The 23,633-nt window shown below is 45.1% G+C and overlaps 1 protein-coding gene across 1 annotated transcript in view; it reads right to left on the bottom strand.

Moving 5' to 3' along the window:
- Positions 1-1,346: 1,346 nt before the first annotated feature.
- Positions 1,347-23,633, bottom strand: part of trit1 (tRNA isopentenyltransferase 1) — a 27,858-nt gene continuing 5,571 nt past the window's right edge. Inside the window, exons 2-11 of the mRNA XM_084032081.1 lie at positions 17,627-17,766; positions 15,377-15,476; positions 14,582-14,739; positions 13,814-13,956; positions 13,571-13,682; positions 10,311-10,423; positions 10,148-10,225; positions 4,277-4,386; positions 3,657-3,774; positions 1,347-2,300 (exon numbers count right to left, since the gene is read on the bottom strand). Coding sequence (XP_083888207.1) covers positions 2,029-2,300; positions 3,657-3,774; positions 4,277-4,386; positions 10,148-10,225; positions 10,311-10,423; positions 13,571-13,682; positions 13,814-13,956; positions 14,582-14,739; positions 15,377-15,476; positions 17,627-17,766 — 1,344 coding nt within the window. The 3' untranslated portion in view covers positions 1,347-2,028. The remainder of the gene's footprint in view (positions 2,301-3,656; positions 3,775-4,276; positions 4,387-10,147; positions 10,226-10,310; positions 10,424-13,570; positions 13,683-13,813; positions 13,957-14,581; positions 14,740-15,376; positions 15,477-17,626; positions 17,767-23,633) is intronic.

The raw sequence follows: 23,633 nt of genomic DNA, 5'->3' as shown, positions 1-23,633 counted from the left end.
TTTCAAGGATTTCCAGGACCTGTACGATCCCTGATAACTGGATCAGGTTTCTCTAAGTATTCACTTTTTGTTGCATAAGGTCATAAGAAAGCAACGAGTGGAGCCCGACGTCCCCACTTGGTTAAACCTGAATCAAGACCTGGTATCGGGTCCCGATACTTAAAGCCGAAGGTATCGGTGCGTCTCCGGCTAAAAAAAAAAAAAGAAAAAGTGGGTGAATTATCGTGCGGCTTGCCGACTGATGCTGCTATACATAGAAAACACCCACGCACTCTAAGCCTGCTCAAGTAGCAGCAGTCTTCCAATCAAACATGCAAGGAGGCAAAAACTCCACTTTAGGAGCACTTATTAGTGTGTGTGTGTGTGTGTGTGTGTGGTCGGAGGTTTCCCATTTCAAAGCAGGTCCAGTGTGTTGATTCTTTGTGCTCACTGTCTGCAGCTAATGAGTTCACTCGGTGCATGTACACAAGTGTGTGTGTGTGTGTGTGTCCATAGCATGGCGGTGTGTAAATCACTAATTAGCCTTGTGACCGCGGACGCTGCCCTACTTCTCTTCACTGGTGCGTTTAAAAGGAGGCGCTTATGTCATTGCTTTTCTTTTTGTAATGCGGAGTGAGTCAGCAGCACCTGGAGGGGGGGTAATTACAGATGGGGGGGGGGCAGAAAAGGGTAATAAACAGACACCGGTTGCACAGTGACCTGTCAGTGTTACTACATACAGTATGGTCAGCTCCCAGTACACTCGAGGCCTGACCCAGTTTGGAAAAGAGAGAATGTGGGACACACACACACACACACACACACACACACACACACACACACACACACACACACACACACACACACACACACACACACACACACACACACACACACACACACACACACACACACACACACACACACACACACACACACACACACACTTCCAGCTATTATATGGCCTGAAATATTTTTAGTCATGTGGATGAGGTCAAACGCCGGGAGCCTGTGAACAGAACGAGAACTTAAAGAAAGAGATGATGGAGTGTTAGTAGCCGGGAATGTGGAACAATTGTCTGATTCTTTGGAAAAAGGAGGGGGGGGGGGGGGGGGGGGCAGGTGAGGCCTCTGGACCGGTTCCAGGTATTGTGAAAGTGGTTTTGCAGCAGGCGGGGGCACACCTCGGTTTGAAAGGGGTCCGACACGCCGCTGGATGAACAAAGACCTGCAGACGGTGAAAACTCACGTGGTGCTCCGAGATTAAACGCTGCCACCGGGGAAGGAACGAGCTGCCAGACCAAGAACACGCTCGTCATGACAGAAGAAGTCAATTTTTGTGGATTTTGGATATAAAAACAGCATCGTTGAAACTTTCACTTTGGTTTATTGAACATTTATTTAAACCAAAGTGGGTGAATTTAAAAGTGCATGGTGGTTAAACTTAAAGACAAAAGGCAAAGAAACTTAAATCTTAAAACTTCAAAATAGAAAAATAAACCTCTCTCTTGTAGTGTCTTTAAAAATATAGTCTATTTTATTGATCTGCTTCATTTATTCATTTTATATATACAAACGATACTATTTTATTTGTATCAGGGAAGAAGAATAATCTGATAATGATAAAACAGACGTATTGATTGGCTCCAAATAAGAATGGAAATGAGTGTTCCCCATAATGTAAATATATTGTGATTTACTGAGTTATGAGTGAACTGTTTTGCTGAGCAACCTGGATTTCATTTCCACATATTTACTGTTGTTTTATTATTTCAAAATTATTTTCCTCTGCCAAAAAAAGGGGAATTCAACTGAAACATCTCTGGAGAAGGTGAAAGCTGACGTCATATCACCTTTTAAATCTTAAAACCCAAATTGAGGAAGTTTGAAGATGTCTGGTCTCAGAAAAAATCAAACGTATGAAATGGGAGCTGAGACGGACCAGTCGCTGGCTACGTAACCGTAGTAACTGAACTGTGAGGGAGGGAGTTAAAAAACCCCAACAGAAACTACAGTTCAACTGGAGTCCGTGGTTCCATGAACACAGCACTATGAGGACTGTGAGGAAACAACCGTAAGTCCAGAGTCAGCGTCGCTCTCTAAAACATCACGGGCACTTCCTGTTGTGTCGTCACAGTGTCTTGTGATGATGAAGGTGTTGGTGTCGCCGGGGGCAACGGTCGCGCAAGAGTCCCGCAAAACGTTTTCCTCCACCTCCGAGGCAGGAGGCGCAGCTGTAACCGGGGATCGGTCGCATGCCGGAGATTCGGACTTCCTCTTCTTCCTCACGTGATAGTGATGCTTTTTGGACTTCAGGTGAGCTGCAGGTGAAGGAACACAAACACAGGCATCCAAGGTTACGGCTCTCCTTTACTGGGCTGCACGACCTCCTCTGCTGGCCACCAGGGGGCGACTCCTCTCTGGTTGTATAGAAGTCTATGAGAAAATGGTCCTACTTCTCTCTGCTGGCCACCAGGGGGCGATTCCTCTCTGGTTGTATAGAAGTCTATGAGAAAATGGTCCTACTTCTCTCTGCTGGCCACCAGGGGGCGACTCCTCTCTGCTTGTTTAGAAGTCTATGAGAAAATGGTCCTACTTCTCTCTGCTGGCCACCAGGGGGCGACTCCTCTCTGGTTGTATAGAAGTCTATGAGAAAATGGTCCTACTTCTCTCTGCTGGCCACCAGGGGGCGACTCCTCTCTGGTTGCATAGAAGTCTATGAGAAAATGGTCCTACTTCTCTCTGCTGGCCACCAGGGGGCGATTCCTCTCTGGTTGTATAGAAGTCTATGAGAAAATGGTCCTACTTCTCTCTGCTGGCCACCAGGGGGCGACTCCTCTCTGCTTGTATAGAAGTCTATGAGAAAATGGTCCTACTTCTCTCTGCTGGCCACCAGGGGGCGACTCCTCTCTGGTTGTATAGAAGTCTATGAGAAAATGGTCCTACTTCTCTCTGCTGGCCACCAGGGGGCGACTCCTCTCTGGTTGCATAGAAGTCTATGAGAAAATGGTCCTACTTCTCTCTGCTGGCCACCAGGGGGCGACTCCTCTCTGGTTGCATAGAAGTCTATGAGAAAATGGTCCTACTTCTCTCTGCTGGCCACCAGGGGGCGACTCCTCTCTGGTTGTATAGAAGTCTATGAGAAAATGGTCCTACTTCTCTCTGCTGGCCACCAGGGGGCGACTCCTCTCTGGTTGTATAGAAGTCTATGAGAAAATGGTCCTACTTCTCTCTGCTGGCCACCAGGGGGCGACTCCTCTGGTTGTATAGAAGTCTATGAGAAAATGGTCCTACTTCTCTCTGCTGGCCACCAGGGGGCGACTCCTCTCTGGTTGTATAGAAGTCTATGAGAAAATGGTCCTACTTCTCTCTGCTGGCCACCAGGGGGCGACTCCTCTCTGGTTGTATAGAAGTCTATGAGAAAATGGTCCTACTTCTCTCTGCTGGCCACCAAAATTCACTAAAATGCCAAACTAGAAGCTTCAAAATTGCAGTCCACAACCTGTGGGGGGCGTATGACTATGTTCTGTTGTGGTTAAATAACCACTAAAAATAATGTTGAAAAATGTAGTAATTTAAGGTGAATATATATCCTAAATAAAGGGTATGAAAACAGATTCCAACGCATATATTTTGATGTCTAAATACAAACGTTGTGTGATAAAAGCCGGCCTCACCTGTCCACTCCAGGTCACCGATGATCACTTTGTCACACAGATCACAGGTGTGGCGGCTCCGCTTGTTTCTCTGCCCCGCCTCCTGCACTCTGATTGGCTGAATTGCCGGCTCCTCACCCTAAATCATAGTGGAAAAAGGGTTTTATTTTTTAATTCATTACTTCATGCAAAGAGACATTAGATGCATTTCTTTCCTTGTAAAAAAAACTTGAGGAAAGCTGGGTATTTTCTGAAATATTTCAAATTGTGCATTGTGTGTTTGCCAGTCAGCAGCCGTCTTCATCCCTGTTTGTGCATGGCTTTGTTTAAACTCTCAATCATCAGAATAGTGTCAAACCGGCTGCAGGATGTGGGAAACGCCGGTGCATAAAAGACAAAAAAACAACGCCCTCACTAGAGGTAAAACAGGCCACAGGCTTCCTTTAATAGGGTGTTTATTAAATAGTACGTGTAGCTATAAAGTGAAACCTACAGAGCAGGAAGGGCAGATTAGTTGAATAAGGTGCTGTAAGGAAAGAGTGTAAATGTATAGAGAAAGGCAGTAAAGAAGGAAAGAGGTGTGATTTCATGCAGACAGCAGATGAAAGCTGCTGCCATGGTTCAGACGACGGAGGCCCCACCTTGCTGAGGCAGTCCAGGATCTGCAGTGCGGGGTCCAGCACCGCCTCCTCCCACCGCGACACGTCCGTCACATCTAGGCCGTAAACCACCGGCACGTTGTCTCCCGGTCCTGCACACACACACACACACACACACACACACACAGGTCAAACACACAGTCAGCAAACATTATGCATGTCGCCAACAAACGTGTGCTGTGTGTCTTAACAATGAACTTGAGGTTTTCCTCAGACAGCAAGGGAACCAGTCAATTTTCTCTCAGTTATTTCACATCTAATGAGAAACGAGCATCGTATCAGAGAGGATGAGCCGGACTTGAACAGAGATGTACAGCAGATGTACAGTAGCAGACATGTACAGTAGCAGATGTACAGTAGCAGACATGTACAGCAGATGTACAGCAGCAGACATGTACAGTAGCAGAGATGTACAGTAGCAGAGATGTACAGCAGCAGAGATGTACAGTAGCAGAGATGTACAGTAGCGTAGATGTACAGCAGCAGAGATGTACAGTAGCAGATATGTACAGTAGATGTACAGTAGCAGAGATGTACAGCAGTGGAGATGTACAGCAGCAGTGATGTACAGCAGATGTACAGCAGCAGAGATGTACAGTAGCAGAGATGTACAGTAGCAGATATGTACAGCAGCAGACATGTACAGCAGTAAAGATGTACAGTAGCAGAGATGTACAGCAGCAGACATGTACAGCAGTAAAGATGTACAGTAGCAGAGATGTACAGCAGCAGAGATGTACAGCAGCAGACATGTACAGCAGTAAAGATGTACAGTAGCAGAGATGTACAGCAGCAGAGATGTACAGTAGCAGAGATGTACAGTAGCAGAGATGTACAGTAGCAGACATGTACAGCAGTAAAGATGTACAGTAGCAGAGATGTACAGCAGCAGAGATGTACAGCAGCAGACATGTACAGCAGTAAAGATGTACAGTAGCAGAGATGTACAGCAGCAGAGATGTACAGCAGTAAAGATGTACAGTAGCAGAGATGTACAGCAGCAGACATGTACAGCAGTAAAGATGTACAGTAGCAGAGATGTACAGCAGCAGAGATGTACAGCAGTAAAGATGTACAGTAGCAGAGATGTACAGCAGCGGAGATGTACAGCAGCAGAGATGTACAGCAGCAGAGATGTACAGTAGCAGACATGTACAGCAGTGGAGATGAACAGCAGCAGTGAGGTACAGCAGCAGAGATGTACAGTAGCAGAGATGTACAGCAGCAGAGATGTACAGTAGCAGACATGTACAGCAGTGGAGATGAACAGCAGCAGTGAGGTACAGCAGCAGAGATGTACAGCAGCAGTGAGGTACAGCAGCAGAGATGTGCCGCACCCTGAAGTCAACCTGCTGACTCACACCGGCTCGATAATATCTCTCCCTCTTTCCTCCCACCCTTCTTTTTCTCTCTCTCTGTCAGTCTGGCTTCAGCTTTCCCTCCCTCCCTCAATCTATCCATCCCTCCCTCCCTCCCTCCCTCCATATAGCGGTCCCTCCCCCGTCTGTTTTGCATCAGTCAGCAGACTCCAGGTCAGACCTCAGCACTAAAACATCAGTGCAGGTCCGCCCGTCCGTCTTGGTATCTGCCCGTCGGCATCGAACGAAGACGCGAGGAGAAAGTGACTTGGAACGGCTGCAGTTTTGTGTAGACGAAGTCACACTGGATGCAAACGAAAACCATCTAGGAAATCCTTCAAATAGCCAACATGGCAAATAAATAAATATTTGTTTTTAAAAGACACAAATCTGGATTTAGTCAGAAGCAGTTATCCATAAAATCGAGATGTCTAAGGAACACATGCTGTTCAAATGTATTCCGTTAACCAGCTTAATTTATGGCTTAATCCATAAAAATGAGAATAAACACAAAGATGCATCTGCATCTCCGTTCCTCTGTAGAAAACTCTCCATCTAAATCCCCGCCACGTCTTCATACGCTCCATTTGCTGGTTTTTGTGAAAGCGGCGGTGGCGGTAAACCAAAGCGGCGGGTTTCACCGCTGTGGTTACTGTTAGTAGGTCACAAGGGAAGTCTCTGGTGGGTTTCTGGGACAATAGCAGGCAGGTGGCGGTCCTGGCAGACCTGCAGCACCCCGAGGTGGAGCTCTCTCTCTCTTCTTCAGGTGCTTAAATAAATACTTCACCTCGCCGGCCGCCTCCTTCTCTTGTTACTTTGTTCCTTTTATCTCTTTCAACACCGCCGCCCTCCCACAAATACACTTTTTTTGCAAGGAGCAACCTCCCACTGGGCAGACTGGTAAATATAAAAGGGAGATAGTGAACGGTGGGTTGCCAGATGCTGGATGGAAACCCCCCCCCCATCCATCCATCCACCCTCCCTGTTTGGGATCTGGTGAAATTTAACTCTGCTAATCCGCTGCGTAGTGAATGAGGGTTGATAAGAAACGCAGGAAGGGGACACACACACACACACACACACACACACACACACACACACACACACTCAGAAGGAGCGTCTCCTGTCGCCGGGCAGCTGCCTGCCAGTGTTGCTGTGTTGAAACAGAAGTCCACCTGTTGCAACAAGCGGGCCGCGAGTCATCTGCTGCATCGTCCAGTGTGTTTGCCGAGCGAGGTTGTGTGTGTGTGTGTGTGTAAGATCTCAGCTGCCGCGGTGGCGCCGGTGTCTCACGGCCTCCAGCTGTGCTTCGTTTCGTCCACAACGCAGGAACACGACAGCTGCCTCCGTCCACTCGACCGCCTCCTTCCTCTTTCTCGAGAGTTCCTCTTCCTCACATCCTTCCTCATCCGTTTGTTGCCGTTTGACATTTCTGCAGCAGGTCAAGCGCAGGTCGGGGATACTGATGATTCATCGTCTCTGTTTGCTGCACTACGACTGAAGGAGCTCTACGAGCTGAATCTATCAAAGGAATACCTTTAATACCCAGAAAATGACCTCTGGTACATCGATAAATCTTCCCATGTTACCTGGAATGCCTCCACGATGAATGAAATAATAATAACTAAACTATATGAAAACAACTTGTGCAGTAGTGTCATGTACCTATATAGTATTTATTTAATACACTTCGGATTCATCAAGACTGTTTATGGAGATGTTTTCTGCTGGCTGTGTGCGTACACGAAAGCTTTACACTTACTAGAAAACAGCGACGTAAACCTCACACCTGTTGCCCCCGACGATCAGATTACCTTCACCCTGCATCCACCCAGCTGCCCATGTGTCGCTCCCCTCCCTGCCTCCACCCATCACTCCCTCGGGTCTAAAAGATAACTACACCCCTGTTACTTAACACTCACAGGGCCTCCGCCAAACTACACCTGTGTGTCCTGGTTACGAGTGTGTGTGTGTGCCTTTAATTCTGGGGGATTAAAAAAAAAAACAACCTTCCTGCTTAAAATGTGGCACTTATTAACATTAATATAACCTTAAAATACCATTTTCCTTGTGGTTAATTAAACCTACTGATTATAGAGATGCACTTAAAAAGGTAAAGACAAATTAAGCTTGATTTAATTTGAGCCGGATGACCCCGGCGCTTAAATCCCCCCCCCCCCAACGCAACCACAACTCGAGTCCATCAACAACCACGAAGAACCAGCTGAAAAGTATGTAAGACTGAACGGAAATCTGTGACCCGTGAAAACGGGGTTGAACAAGTCGTTCAGGCCGTTTCCTAGCTTCTCTAACCGACTGGTTTGCATGGCTGAGGCCCTCTATCACGTCCGATTCGTCGTGCCCTTTGACCCACTAGTCTCCGTGTGCTCGGGCCGGTCCGCTCGGCCCCCCGTGACCGCTGCTGCCCGAGGTTTTGTGTGGTCGGGGGAAAATTCCCGACAGCTCTGTAATGCTTCAAGAGATTAGCCTGCTCAGCTGAGGCCTGCCGGGATCTGTGTGTGTGTGTGTGTGTGTGTGTGTGTGTGTGTGTGCACTCAGACGAAACAGAAAGGAGGTCAGCAGTCACAGACGAGGCAGACGGAGAAGGTGGGATGAGCCGGGTTAGAGGGCCGGGGGCACAAGGACAACGCTGTCTGATAAAAGTAAATCTGAAATGGATATTAACATGTGGAGCTATGAGGATTTAACGCCCCCCCCCCCCTCACTCAGATGTAGAGATTTGGGAAGCAGCATAACGATCAAACCTACTGCTTTCCAAAAAAAAAAAAACTTGAATTTAACAGAAATCATACAAAAAACTACAGTAGCTTCATGGATTTCCAGGGCTTTTACTCAAACGCCTTAAACCAGAGGTCTTCAACGTTTTCAGGCCAAGGCCCCCCCCAAGGCTGATAGACCTCGCCATCATCGTCATAATGAGCATATCGGTCATTGTCGAACGTGGTGTTTTGGGAGGTCATAGTGACCTTTGCCCTTTGACCACCACATTTCAAATCTGTCCATCCTCGTGTCCAAGTGGATGGTTGGCGTGCCGGGTTTCCTAAGACGTCCCTGAGAAATTGCATTTGCGGGAATTGGAATGGACGTGAGGTCAGAGTGACCTTGACCGCCCAAAATCTAATCAGCCGGTCCGTGACTTCGGGTGGAGACGTTGCCTTCAGGAGAATCGGACGTGTCAGTGACATCCCTGCTCCAACCCGTACAGCAGATACGTAGGAAGGTATTTCTATTTGTCCTGATTATCATTGTTCTTGCACATTACCCCAAATCCGATCACGATAACGGTCCTTAAAAAACGGACTCCTAAAGAGACAAACATGTTCCAGGTACAGCCACCAACGGAGCTCGTCTACAAGGTATTTATATTTAGATATCTCGTCTGTTCGGTCTGATGTTGCATCACCGTATCGTGAGTTGTTCCGATACAAGCTCGGACAGTTGCATATGTCAAATAAAAGGTTCAGGCACACATGTGATGCAGACCATATGGCAGCAGCAGCAGCAGTGGGGCAGTCAGAAAGAGGGGTATTGAGGTCTCGGGCCTGGAGTGGCCTAAGCCACTTGGGCCTAACAGGATTAGGAGGCGGGGTTACTAGAGGGCAGCCTGCTGCCTGCCGGTGGGCCACAGAGGACTAGTTTCACAATCCCCACCTTTTATATATACGTTTAAACACATCTGCCTCCAAGGAGGTTGTGATCGGGGAAATGTGTTGGGTACATTCGTACATAAATTAATCTGTAGATTTACACAATATAGAGTGCTATGAAATGTCTTATTGCTTATGACGCTAAATTTTAAGGAACGAGCAAGAGACAAGACAACAATTTGTTGTTTTTACACAGAATTAAAACAAACAAACTATGATTGAGGGATTGTCTCCACGCGGCTTTCAACATGTGGTGGGCTGAGCCGGCGGCTAGCAGCTAACGGTGTGAACAGTGTAAGCAAGTCGGGCACAAATGTGTATGAAAGTTTTGTTCAGAGTGAATCCTTAAGATGGTGAGAAAAGAAGAAAAGTGCACTTTAACGTTAATGTCATTCTTTTTGTTGATAATCTATTTTTAAATTTTTGGAGAAAAAAACTAAACAAAAACAAATTATAAAATAAATACAAATAAATAAAATAAAAATGGTAAATTTCATTCTCACTATTAAAAGCAAAAAACAAAACAAAGCTGTGCTGATGTTGGTCATGTCACTCTACACTCGGTACACTTGAACACAACACAGTGTCTGAGACGCAACACGGCTTATTGTGACTCGAATCCCATCTTGTTAAAGAGAGTGCTGATTGCTAAGGAACTGGACTGTGGAGGACACACACACACACACACACACACACACACACACACACACACACACACACACACACACACACACACACACACACACACACACACACACACACACACACACACACACACACACACACACACACACACACACACACACACACACACACAGCGTACTCACGTTTGAGGAAGCGGTTGCGGACCCATTTGTTCTGTTTGCGGGCGTAGCGTCTCGTAGCGATCTTCAAAGCTTCCACACCTGCAGAGACGAAGAGGAGGAAGATGAAGATGATGAAGATGTTTGAACTCAGAATAACCTCCATCACCGGGTTTATCGCTCTGACCTTTGTCTCGCAGCGCGTCTCTCTCCTGCTGGGTGGTGCTTTCAGGAGCGGTCAGGTAGTCGTGAAACTCCTTAAAGCCGATGGACTGGAAAATCCCATGTTGGTAGTTCTGACTGGGGAGGAAGAGGAGGAGGAAATTAAACTTCATCCATCAATAAAAAAAGAAAGTTTTATCTATCAGTAAGAAAAAAAGTTGACATTTCCAGACGGCCGTCGGTGACTCATTTCACCTGAACACAGTATCAGTCTGAGCACATGAGGCCTTCAGGGGCCCAAGTGACAGAATGACATTAGAGAACTGACGCTCGCTGGCAGAGGGACCCTGAGGGGTCCAGGACTCAGTAGCCAATCACGTCCCCCCAAATCACGTTCCCATACAATAAAGAAAAGAAAAAAAATAGGTTGTGGATGAAGTCGGATTTTCAGGTTTCACAAAGATGTTTAACATATGTTGTAACATAACTCGTGGTTTTGTTGTGTTTTTTGTTTCAATTTCTTTGTCATTTAAAAGGTAAACCATGATTTTTTTATGTAATTTTAATTTTTTTTTGTTTCAATTCATAAACCTGTTTAAAACTGTGAACTTAATCCAGGAGAAAATATGTTCCCCTCGAAAATTTTTGTACTTAATATATATATATTTTTGCATCATTGTTTATGATTACTTGCCATGGGGCTCAAAATACATAAACTGAACTGAAAGTACCATCTAGTTGTATGTGAAGGTCATTTTTTTGTAAAAGAAGAAGAACGGTTACCTCGTCGGACAGAATATTTCACCTTTTCACATGTCAGTAACAAGTTCAGTAAAGTTCAATGACCTGAAACGTTTCTGAATTTGCAGCGATCAAAAAAATAAATAAATAGAAAAAGAAGGGGTCAGCTGTGGTGGCATCTCTCTCTCCGCCGCTACGAGACGATATTTATATCGTGGCAGTTGATTTGATGGATAACCGGTGGAGTCTGGCACCTTTTTCATGGAATACATGGTGGTTTCTGCGTTTTAAGAATCTCACATCATCTCTGTGATTTCAGCTTGTAGTCTAGAAGATCCTGTTTGCACAACAATCGCTGGATCTAATCAGTTCCCCCTCTATGATTTCACAAATCAGCAGAATACACTGAATGCTGTATGCATAAGTACTAAATACATAAACCCTGTAACTGCAGAGAGCTTCCTGCCACGCTCCCTCGGGCCTGATTCAAATAAAAAAGCTTGAAATGATAATTTAATTACATTTTCTTCAGGTAACATCAAAGAACCCACCCGTTGCACAACGATCTGCACCGTTTATGATCATTCTTTAGTTGTTAGGGAGTTTTTAATCCCATCATGGGCGGGGCGCACGTTTTGGCATGAACTATATTCTGCTAATATTCAGGTCATCACACACATCTGTAAGCCTTTCTTTGAATTGACTTATAGTCTTTGCTTTTATCTCATTTTGATTTATATAACCTACAATTCAGCGATCTGGCTGCAGAATCTTCTTCTTAATAAAACAGAAAAAGAATAATTGCCATTTGTGGTCGGCAACTCACACTTGTAACAGAAACAAGAGGAGGAAATAACAAAAATAAATCTGGCTAGACGGACAGAGACAGAAATTTGAGAATAGCAAACGGAGCACAGGAAATGTGGAGTCAATGGAGGGAGAAAGAAAGACAAGAGGAAGGGAGGGAGAGATTTGACCTTGATGTCTGGCCACAGCAACGAGCCGGGGATGGAGACAGGAGGGGGGGCGGGGTAAAGTGCTTGGGTGATCAGATTGCGGAGGGCAATAGTGGCAGAGATGGAGGGAGGAGGAGGAGGAGGGGGAGGAGGAGGGGGAGGGGGAGCTGGTGCATGAGGTGGATGGAGTGATGAAAGAAGGGAGGAACGAAACAAGAGAATTGGCAGCTTGCTGGGCAACGTTCCACCGATGCATCAACTCCCTGCAGCCGCACCCAGCACACGTACGAGATCTGCTGCCAGGAAGTCGTTTCAACATCTGAACACATACTTCATCTCGCTGAACTAGTCCTGTTCTAATGGGGGGGTCACAAGGTTACAGCCAGTTAATTAACCAGGTTAATTGTGCCGATTACAGGGTTCCTACACCTCCTCCAAAGTCAAATTCAAGCACTTTCAATGCATTTCAAGCTGCATTTCCATGCATTTCCAGCCCCTTCCAGCTGTGGTAAACTCCATATGTGTATCAATCCAATGGTCAGTATTCAGTCTACTTATTATGTCACTTGTTCATCACATTAAATGAGATGTTATTGTCCTCTAAACAACCAACATGATGTTTGGAGACAGCTTTTTACAGAAGGACCACAAATGAAAGGAAAACTAATTCCACTAACAGATCCACAGAAATATAATCACCAACTATTTTCATCATCTGTTCATCATCAAAAGTCATTTTTCATAAAGAAATGTCAGAAAATGACCTGTAGCTACCGAGCTACCAGCGTGCTACTGGCCACGTTAAGCAAATGTGGTTAATTATGTGATAAGAAAATATCAAATCTTGACCGTATTAACATTTATGGTCTGTAACAGAGAACACTGTGAGTCATCAACAAGCACCAGACTCCCCGGCCATCCTGAAGAAATATCAAACCCCCATCAGACCGAGCTCGTATCTAAATCGGTCTGCAGGCCTTCGGGATGTGACAGCGAGCAGAACGAGGTGACCCGTCAGAGTCTGGATCCAGACCGGATGTCTGGAACCTTCATCCAGATAAAAGGAGGAGGAGGATGTGATCCTGAACACAGAATCATTGTCATGATGACGGCATAGGTCACAGACAAAGAGGTTTCTGTCTGTGTTTTTACGGGTAATTAGGTTGAATTTCATGGAGTTGCAGGAAAAATAAAAAACTAAGAGAGAATTGAGATTTATAAACTCTGGTATGCGTGATAGATTTATTTCTAAGATGTATTCCCATCACTGGCTTTTCTTTTCTTTTTTTAAATCACCATGAAAAAGATTGTCAGAAATTCTAAATGTTATCTTTTAATTTATTACAGTCAACTAAAGTGGTGATTTAAATAAAAACACACTATTCAAATGATTGGGAAATAAAGGATAGTATTTTCGTTTGTATTAATCTTGGCATTGGTAGATGTAATTATGTATTATAAGCTGCTTACAGCTGTTGTTAAGGAAGTCATAACCTCTCTAATTTCCCTTCAAGCAACCGTATTTATTCAGCTTTCTCAACAGACACCGCCTTTTACGAGGTTACACTTGAACACATCACGTCGTTACCTGTCGTCCTGGACTTTCTGCCGGTTGTAGCGAACGTGGAAGTCTCTGAGCTCCTCTACGAGTCCAGCAGCCAACATCTGGTCCACGCGAGCATCCAACCGCCGGTCTAGAGCTGGAGGGGGACGGAGAGGGAGACGGGTGAGGGAGAGGGAGACGGGTGAGGGAGAGGGAGACGGGTATCTGTTGTTGTGATGAATAGCAACAACATCAAAAATGGAAATAGGTGCAGCCCTCCCTCCTCACCGTCCATGTCGGCGTGCAGCCAGAAGATGCAGGGGTCCGGGTATCTCAGCGGACCCCCCAGCCCATCGCCTCCCTCCTGCCCCCGTTGCTCCTCCAGCCAGCGGCTATGAGGGACGCCCGTCTCCTCGTGGACTTGAAGACTCCTGGAAATATACAATACAAGCCAGAGATGTTGTGGTGAAACTTTGATTTTACATGCAAATATGGTAAAAGTTAAACATCCACTCATCCATTAAATCCAATGTACAGCGTCTAGTTCTAGGGAAGCTTAATTGATTTCATTTAAAATATGCAGGGTTCCTACACCTTTCCCAGAGTCAAATTCAAGCACTTTTCAAGCATTTCAATGGTGCATTTCCATGCTTTTCCAGCACCTTCCAGCTTCCCAGACGTTGAGATTCAAATCTGGAGCTTTTAGTCGCCTCGCTGCTCGCTGAGGTTCTGAAGAAAAGATGATTCCTGTCGTCTCCCGTCATCCAGAGGAACGAGGTAACCTAACCCGCTCGCACCGACTGCTACTCATCAAGCCGAGTGTGTGTGTGTGTGTCTGTGTGTGTGTGTGACACTGACTGTCAGCAGTACAAAACATGAGAGACTCAACAGTGAGCCACTGATATTCACACCATGTTATCTAAAGGCAGAAACAGGCTTTTTCCATATTAACAGCATTCATTTATTCAAATCCAATGCAACTTGGACATCGTAGAATATTTTCAAAATAAAATAGTTAGTTCACCCAAAGACACTAGTTTTGCAGACGTTCATCACCTGGCTATCTTGCGTTTGTCGTTGGGGTGCAACATGGCCGCCATCTTGGGGTCCACCTCCGCCAGCCGTTTGTGTAGCTCGGCTCCGCCCAGTTTTTCCAGCTCCAACTTCCTGTCTGTTACTCCTTCCCCTCCTTCTCCCGGCTCCTCGTTCTCCTGCTGCAGGGAGACGGGTTTAAATTAGCGTTTTAGAGTCGCCCTTCGAGGCCCCGATCAGACAGACAGCTCTGGTTTCAAGTCTTCTCCAATCCAGCATGATGTTCATTTAGTACATTATGGTCCATTTAGAGTCCACCAGACCAGAAAGCAGGGGATGCTTTAGGGGGCGGGGCTTACCTGCTGATTGACAGGTGGCTACCAATGCTAGTTAGCTACTAAGATGACTTAAACACTTTGCTGTAAAGTTGAATCATGAAGCTAACTTTGTTAGCAGCTTCAACACCAGAATCCACATGGATCCAGATCCAGTAAGAGTTCCAGATCAGATCCACATGCGCTCCTCCACAGTCCAAATATGGTCACTTCCTTGCACTGGTTGCAAAAATTTGAAACGCCGAACTCAAGGTTTCAAAACCGTAGTCCAAAGACCATGACTACGTCCACTACTTAGATACGGTTGATATCAGTGTCAGTAGTTGCCTAGCAACGCGGCATAATTCAATATATATGTCTGATCGGGTACCACAAACACAGTTTTGTGTTCATTTAAAAAAAGAGTTGTAGAAGAGAAATCAGAAATGAAGACATGAATGAAGACAGATGAGAGGATGACGGGAGGTGTGTGCGTTTTACTCACACCCGTATCCAGCAGGACTCTCCACAGCAGAGACTCGATGTAATAGTTGGTTCCCCCGACGACCACCGGCAGCTTGTCTCGGCCGTGCATCTCATCTATGTTGCAGCGTGTCAAGGAGGAAACACCACTTTGAGACTCACTCACAGCCGGTTCCAATCCGTTCACCGTGAGAGGTGGTGGTCTCATTTCTGGTAAACTGCATACAGCTCCTCTGGCTATCAGTGTTTACTGTGCATTTTCATTGTGTGTTTTTAAATGGGTCATTTATATTGTATGCACAGTCTAGAAAACAGTGAGAAGGAAGCCAGATGTACAAGAAAGTTCCTGCAAAATATAGTTCCACAGAAAATAAATGGAAGTAAAGCCACATTAATGTCGTTAAGTTTGTTTCAGAATATTTAACGTGGGTAAAAAAGGTTGAGTGTAAACAAAAGAAGAAGCAGGGGATCACATGGTGGCGCTGAGCCTTTAAATGATTCCATGCATCAACGCGGCATGTCGCCCATAAAGCCGCCTCAGCAGGAAGATGGACTACAACAACACCACTTAAGGTCATAATAAACATCGCAGAGTGCCGCGGGGACGATGCATTTTTGCAGAAGTTAGCATCCCACCGGTCCTCCTGACGAGAAAAACCAGAGGGGATGTTTCCATTGGCCTTTGAAATTTCACAAATTAACACCAAATTTTATGATTTCTGAAGCAGTAAAAACCAACGTCTAAGAGAACGGGAACCAAGAAGTGCAAAAACTAATTTCCTGGTTTGAGGGCTCGTCCTGCAGCGCTCTATATAAAGGTCTGCAACGGAAGCATCCAGATCAGTGGATCTCTTCTTCCCATCAGCATTTACGGGAACCGAGTGGCTGATATCAGGATACATTGGACATTTAATATCACATACATCTTCAGTCCTTAAGGTGGCCTTCACACCAATGCATTGGAGTCAATCAAAGCTACAATTAAACTGAGGAATTTGCCAAAAAGCATTTGAGTTGTGAAGAATGTTTTATTTTTTTGTCCTTTCCTCCTCTAATAACCCTCATCATGTTTGACATACAAGGGTGATATAATGTTTAAAGACTAACTAATGTTTGGATACTTTAAATTATTACAGAAAACATTATCCATCTACTCTATAGCATCAATTAAAACGGCGTAAGCTGCAACGATTGTTTAAAAAGCATTAAAACAGACAAACAGAAGTACAGGAAGTACAGCTCTGGAGTGTGCTGGGACCTCAGTTGGTGGTTAATCTTCTCACGACCCCCCTGGTCTATGATGTGACCCCAGGAGACGGGTCCTGACCTTTAGGTCGGGAATCCCCCAATGTGTGGGTTTGAGCTGTTGGGCAATTACCACGGACCAGAGTAATAATTGATCATGAAAATAATTATTACTAGTCTCATCTCCAAAATCAACACATCAGCATTGGAATCTGGAAAGAGCTTCCTCCCTGCCACACCTCAGCTCCCTCACTCTCCCCTTTTCTGTCGCATCTGCTCCCATGGTGCACCTTTCCTTCTCCACTCGGGGATAAACGAATCACCACTCAAATAAGGTAAAGGCTCATCGCCGCTCTCTCTCTCACACACATGCCAGACCAGGAGAGGACGACCGGCGAGGACATTCAAACAGAAAGCTTGATGGCGATTAAAGCAGAAAGGCTTTTAGACGGAGGGAGTTTACGTGGAAGGCGTTGAGAGGAGGATCGACGGCTGATGACGAGTCTTAACTTTCTTTCATCCTCCACCTTTCCATCGTCTCACATCCTCCACGTCCCTTTGCCAATCTGTATTCATCTCTTTTTTCCCCTCCTCTTCCCACCAGCGAGCTGGCGCTGCACTCAGCCTATTCTTGGAGCTACCGCAGCCCCCTCGCCGCACTGGCGAGCGTGCACACACACGAGCGTGCACGTGTGCGCGCCTGCCTTCTTGATCTATTAATACCGCCGCTAGTTATCGCCTCCTCTCTCCACATCTGTGTGACGGCCGGTGTCTACGGGAGGGTGTGACTGCCCAGAGTGTCTGTGACTCCTCTATAAATATCCTCTCCAGCGACCCCCCCCCCCCCTTCTCATTTTCAGTGCAACATCTGCAGCGAGACAAGCTGACAAATTGAGGACATGGAAGATCTTCTTCCACACACACACCTGCAGACCAATTAGTAGAAGTCAAATTGACTGATTCCACTCCAGCCCACTCACGTGAAGCCTGGAGCCTTTGGTACGGTTTCCCCGGGGGAAAGGATATGAGAGCGAGGGCTTTGTTCCTGAAGTCCAGCACCGTGTAGCTGCTGACCAGCGGGTCCACAAAGCTGATCATGTGATGTCTGCACTGGGCACGCTCCTCCGCCGTCACCTTGTTGGTGATGATGTCGAGGCCCTGGTACACCTGGAGGGGAGGCGAGAGAACCGCACGTGAGAGAATGAAAAATAATTATACAATACATGAGCATATATGCATGAGCTATCACTGTGACTGGAGTTATGTAAAATTCTCCATATTAATACACTCTAAGAAGAACGGAGGAGTTCTTTGTCCTAGAAAGCAGGAGTCCCTGGATAATACTGGCACGAAACAAATGGCATCCGTGCCTCCGTAAAACAAATCAGGCAGGACATTGAAATCTGTCTTAGTGCCGTGTGTGTGTGTGTGTGTGTGTGTGTGAGAGCTGTTATGGAGGAAGGAATGACGAGCGCTGTATGACCGTTGGTGCAAATTGTGATGCACACCTCGGCTGTCCATTTTTATCATCGCCCAGCGAGGGGCCTCTCGTGGAATTTGACGGCCGGGTGCGATATACAGTAGTCCGTCATCTCTCTCTCTCACACACACACTCACTAGAAACCTTTTTCTGTCCTTTAAACTTCAAATTGTTGCATTGCAGATATATAAAAGTAAAAGTAATAGTTTTTTTATATACTTAAAGTTCACGAAGAGGAGGGGTAATATTCAGAGTTTAAAAAAATCCACAAGCCGCCTAAAAGTAGTGTTATTATGGTATGGATGGATATATACGCGTTTTCTTTCGTGTTCTTTTATGATAAATAAACACTAATTTCGATCAATTTCAAATATTGCAAGAGATCAAAGGAACACAGGAAGTAATTGGTGCATTAACTGTGATGCAACACAAACAAGAAGAAGAAGACGGCATTGTTGGTCCATCCGTGAACCGACTGGGTCGGACCACTTTGATGTAAAGGGGTGCTGTAGATGGAGAAGCATCCATTCTAGGCCTCGCTAGTCCGACGATATTTAAAAAACAGCATCTGTGTGTGGTCTACCATCAACCAATCCAAGTATGCGTGGCGGCCGGAAGGCTGAAACCTCTGGATGGACTCGGCCTAGAGGTCAAATAAAAGCTGTCCGCTGCAGTAAAACGAAAGGTGCTCGGAAAACACTTCCACTTTTGTCCACAGGGGCCGCCACAAACAACACAAAACTAAAGTTCCTTGTCGTAGCTTTAATATTAGCTATACTAATATACTTTACTTTTAGTAATTGCTCTACGCTACAATACGAGAACAAGCTGGTGAGAATGCAGACTTTTTGGGGTTTTTACAAGCAACTCATGAAGCTAACCGTGGCTAATTACGCTAACATTATTAGATATCTGCAAGCAAAAGCAACCGCAGCAGCTAGAAATAACAAAAAAACCTGCTTTCGTCCCTCTCTTTTTGCAAAGAATGACAAACTTTTTTGCTGATTGCTCAGAATTCAAGGGTTAAATCTGCACTCTTTATCACTGTAAACTAAATATTTAGTGAGAATTTTCCATCCATCCATCCATTTTCTACCGCTTATCCTGTATTTTAGGGTCGCGGGGGGGCTGGAGCCGATCCCAGCTGTCATTGGGCGAAGGCAGGGTACACCCTGGACAGGACGCCAGTCTATCACAGGGCCACTGAGAATTTTCCTTTATTATATTTATTTTTTTCTTCAGAAGTTTCAGTGGCCTTTCTAACAGTATATATATTTTATGGAGATTTTAAATCACTTGGGCCGGACAGTAACAAGACAAATGTGAAATGTGTTTTTTTTTACACATTTGTGTGTTATTTGTTTCATGTGCGAGTAATGCTTTATTTGCACTAAGAAAAGCAACAAAACAGTAACTATATATGTAGTAATGTACCACCGGGAACTCGCTAAAACTAAGACGTGCTTGGAGGGAAGAAAAATGAAGAAAATGTTGATTTGGGCGCGTCACGCCGAAGCGTCGGGTTCGGTTTATAGCTTCACGTCATTGAACATTGAAAACGACTTGCAGCCTGTTGCCATGGCCGACGGTGGAAGAGAGTATCACATCTTCATTGAGTCTTTGCGTTTCAGCCGAGGGAAGTACTTGAAGTACTTTGTGCTGCAAGGCGTTCCCACATCCTCCAGACGTCTCCTAACTTTGTTAAAAAACCATCTCCCAGGAGTCTAAATCTCAAAGCTAAATACAACATGCATGCACCAGGTGATCAATAGAGGCGTGCAGGTTTATTGATCACAAAGTTGGTGAAAGAGTGTGTGTGTGTGTGTGTGTTTGGGTTGCGTGTGCTTCACCAGAGTGGTGCAGCAGGGCAGGGCAGAACAACCCAGTGGGATAAATTATTCACGGCTTTTCGGCACGACACCACTGCCAGCCGAGGGAGAGATGGATGCACGGATGGATGCACGGATGGAGGAGGAGGAGATCAAACGGAGGCTTGGAAGGGTGGAGGTGTTTTGTTTTTTTGGGGGAAAGAAGAAGAGCGTTTGAGAGGGGGAAAAGAAAAAGAGATGGACAGACAGAAGAGCGCTGTGTACTTGTTACAGAGAACAGACTGATCCCTGACAAATGTGCACACATTACCCAGCAGCCTTTGCCTTCAGTGCTTTCCTATTCCAGATTGTACAGTGAAGACAGGATGAGAGGCAGCAGACGGATGGAGATGCTCGTGTGTGTGCGTGTGTGTTGGTGTGTGTGTGTGTGTGTGGTTGGTGTGTGTGTGCGCAGAGAAACACTTCCTCACAGAGTGAAAAGACTCTTTAATTTTTTTTTAAAAAACACCCTCTAGTCCATCATGGATTAAAATGTCTGATTTATGGACTTACTCCATCTGCCAAAGAAGCTCATGTGACACGACTGAAAGCTCCGGAACGGCTACTAAAAGGAACTTTAAGTTTGGTTTGCAGGGATGCCCTGCAGCGATTGGTCAACTCAAGAACCACTTCATTCATACAGCAAGGAATCTATCTATCTATCTATCTATCTATCTATCTATCTATCTATCTATCTATCTATCTATCTATCTATCTATCGAGAGTGATGTGAATGAGTCTTTTTTTATTATTTCACGGCGGTTTAAGCTCTTGAACTCAAATAAATAACTGCAGATGATTTACGGTGTTGACACAGACGCTCTTGGTTTTTCATTTTCCTCCTCTAAACTTCATTCATCACACCAGCGTGCGTCTGTAAACACCACGCAGAAGTTAAATGTCTTTTTAACATGTTATTTATTTGGATGAATTGGAAAAGCTTTTTCATACGTCATGGGACTCATTTGCCTGATCGTCGCAGGTCTTTGGACCTCCATGGAAACTCAGAACACTTCAGGCTGAAGGAACCTTTGACAAGTAGTCCCGGGAGTAAAATTAGGAGGAACTACTTGAACTAACTTGGCTAATACAGACCCTGTTTTTCCCTCCTCTCCTCACCTTTCATCTCCATCATTTCAGCTGCTGGATCTCCCAAAACTGACCCGTCATAACGTCATAACCTTCTCATCCACCCGTCCTCCTCCTCTTCCTCACCATCCATTCATGTCCTCCATTCTTACCCTGAACCACAGCCACCTTAATTACACAACGGCTCCGCGATTTTCATTTCTGCGAGTTCTGCAGAAGCAGATTGTGATTTTAATTTCGCCTTAACGAGGACAAGGAGACCCGAGAGTAAGAGCAGGTCGGAGGAGACCGTGGATTTGAAAAATGAAAAGAGCCACTTGAGTGGAAGATATAAGGAGGAGAAGAAAAATGCTTTAGAGGGAGGGGGAAAGATGAGGAGAAGAAATGAGGACTTCCAGGAGACGGCGGAGGAAATGAGCTGCAAATTGCGGCAACGTTACAAAGATAAAGATCAACGTGGCTAATTGTGTTTCCCCGCGTCTTCTTTTGGAAACCGAAAGGAAATGTCAAAATAAAGTGGATGATATTGAGCGTGGAGCATCGTTTTAAGTAAACATTTCAAATTATGCAAATTCAATCTGACATTGTTTTTGTTTCATCTCTGGGGTCGGAGGGAAGATGCAGAGCAGAAACAAACAAAGATAGTGTGGAAAGAGTCTGATAAAACCACGTTTCCACTCATGTTTTCCGGTTCTTTGCGTCGTGTGTTTTCTGGGAAGTTGGCGAGGAAATGTCTCGGCGATGCGCTCATCACATGAAGCTTTTTCTGATTCCATGCGTCGTAACTCAACGGCGTCGAGACTTCATAGGGAGCCCGGCTGGTGTGGGTTCAGCTGCCTTCGCCTTCCTGTCTCGCTCTTAAATGGATGTGAATGGACGTGACCGTGTGGGTTGTGTGCAAGTTAAGGGAGGAATGTGTGTGTGTGTGTGTGTGTGTGTGTGTGTGTGTGTGTGTGTGTGTGTGTGTGTGTGTGTGTGTGTGTGTGTGTATGTGTGTGGCAGACAATGAGCTCAGTGTTGGAGCTCCACAGGGCCTGCAGCCGGCCTGCCTGGCCAACCTTACGCCCTGCACGAGACAGCTGTTCCTCTGCCACATAAATAGGGGGAGAGTGAGGGCGAATGAAAGAAAGAGGGCAAGAGAGGGGTGAGGGGGGTAAAAAGAAAAGAAAGCGAGGGGCATGGAGTAAGATTAAGATAAAGGGGGGATAAAGCAGACCCTTTCAGAGTAGCGTTAGACCAACGTATCAGGTTTCCAGTCCTGATATTTCGTGTACTTGCAAAAAATGAGATCATAAAATAAACCATGAAAAAGATCTCTAACGTTTGTGTTATTTATTTATACCGGGATGCAGATACAGAGTCCTGACCTAATATAGCAGATTGAGTATTGGCAAGAGCTCACCGATCCAAATACAATTTACTATTAACTCAAGTCAGACATTTTAGTAGGAATGTCCTCATTCCTTTCTGAAGTCACATTTTGGAGGATTTAGAGGGATTCATTGGCAGAAATGCAATATGACATTCACTACTAGGTTTTTATTAGTGTCATCACCTGGATATTTACACAAACTCTTTTTGATATATAATCATAATTAATGTGACTATAGAATGAAGGCTAGAACTGACTGGTAAGTTCAGAAAATGATGCCATTTTACTTGAATGCATCCGTTAAAACCAGAACAAAACAACACTTACGAGAAAAAAATCATAGACAATATGAAGTCTCATCTCACATTATCAGCGTTTTGCTCAACTCAGTCCACTCCAGGAAGTTACCCGGCAGGAAAAGAGTCCGCCACGTAATTCTGTTTCCTCAAAACGGTCATCGCGGTAAAGGCGGCTTGGGTCAACCCGTGTGGCAAAGTTAACCAAATTAAATATAAATATTTACTTCTCCAAGCGAACAAATCTCGTTAGAGATCGGAGCAAATCAATTTCCTGAAAACCCTAGGCTATGATTAATATTTGCACATGTCTCAGTTCCACAAAAGGAGAGGTTTACGCATTTTAAATTTAAGAGAAAAAGAGATCACTGGTGTCAGATCGCGAGTCAGTAACTGGTGCTCTAAAATTTGCACTTATTTGCTGGATGACGCACATTGAATTGAATATCCGGTATCCCTTGCCCCTGGCTGATACCCTGAGTTTAACAATTGGAACCAGTAACGAGCTCAAGTGCTTAATCATTATATAATCAATAAAAAAAGTAATTTTTCACCAAATATGTGCTCCGGTTTCCATTTCATTGAGAGCTCTGGTTTCAGCGATGCCATGATGGTCACGTTACATGGTGGTTTATTGTCGATTTACATCCCGTTACCTAAACTTCAGCCAACATCACGCACTGGTATCGGTTAAAAGTGCGTTAAAAACTTTAAAAAGTCTGTCTATATTACTGTGGAAACGACACACTCAAACAACTACACAAGTTTTTCATCCCAAACAAAATTACATTTGTCCTAACTTTATAATTATATTATATATTATATTTTTACTGAATAGAGCTTGAACGCATAATAATGCAAGTCAATGCAGCCTCCATTAATGTTAGATGTTAGGTCCATTATTGAGCCAAACAAAATAAAGAGAACAT

Source organism: Eutrigla gurnardus (assembly GCF_963514095.1).
Source record: "Eutrigla gurnardus genome assembly, chromosome: 17".
Taxonomy (NCBI): Eukaryota; Metazoa; Chordata; class Actinopteri; order Perciformes; family Triglidae; genus Eutrigla; species Eutrigla gurnardus.
The sequence above is the reverse complement of the archived record's forward strand: the minus strand, read 5'-3'. Positions and strand labels throughout refer to the sequence as shown.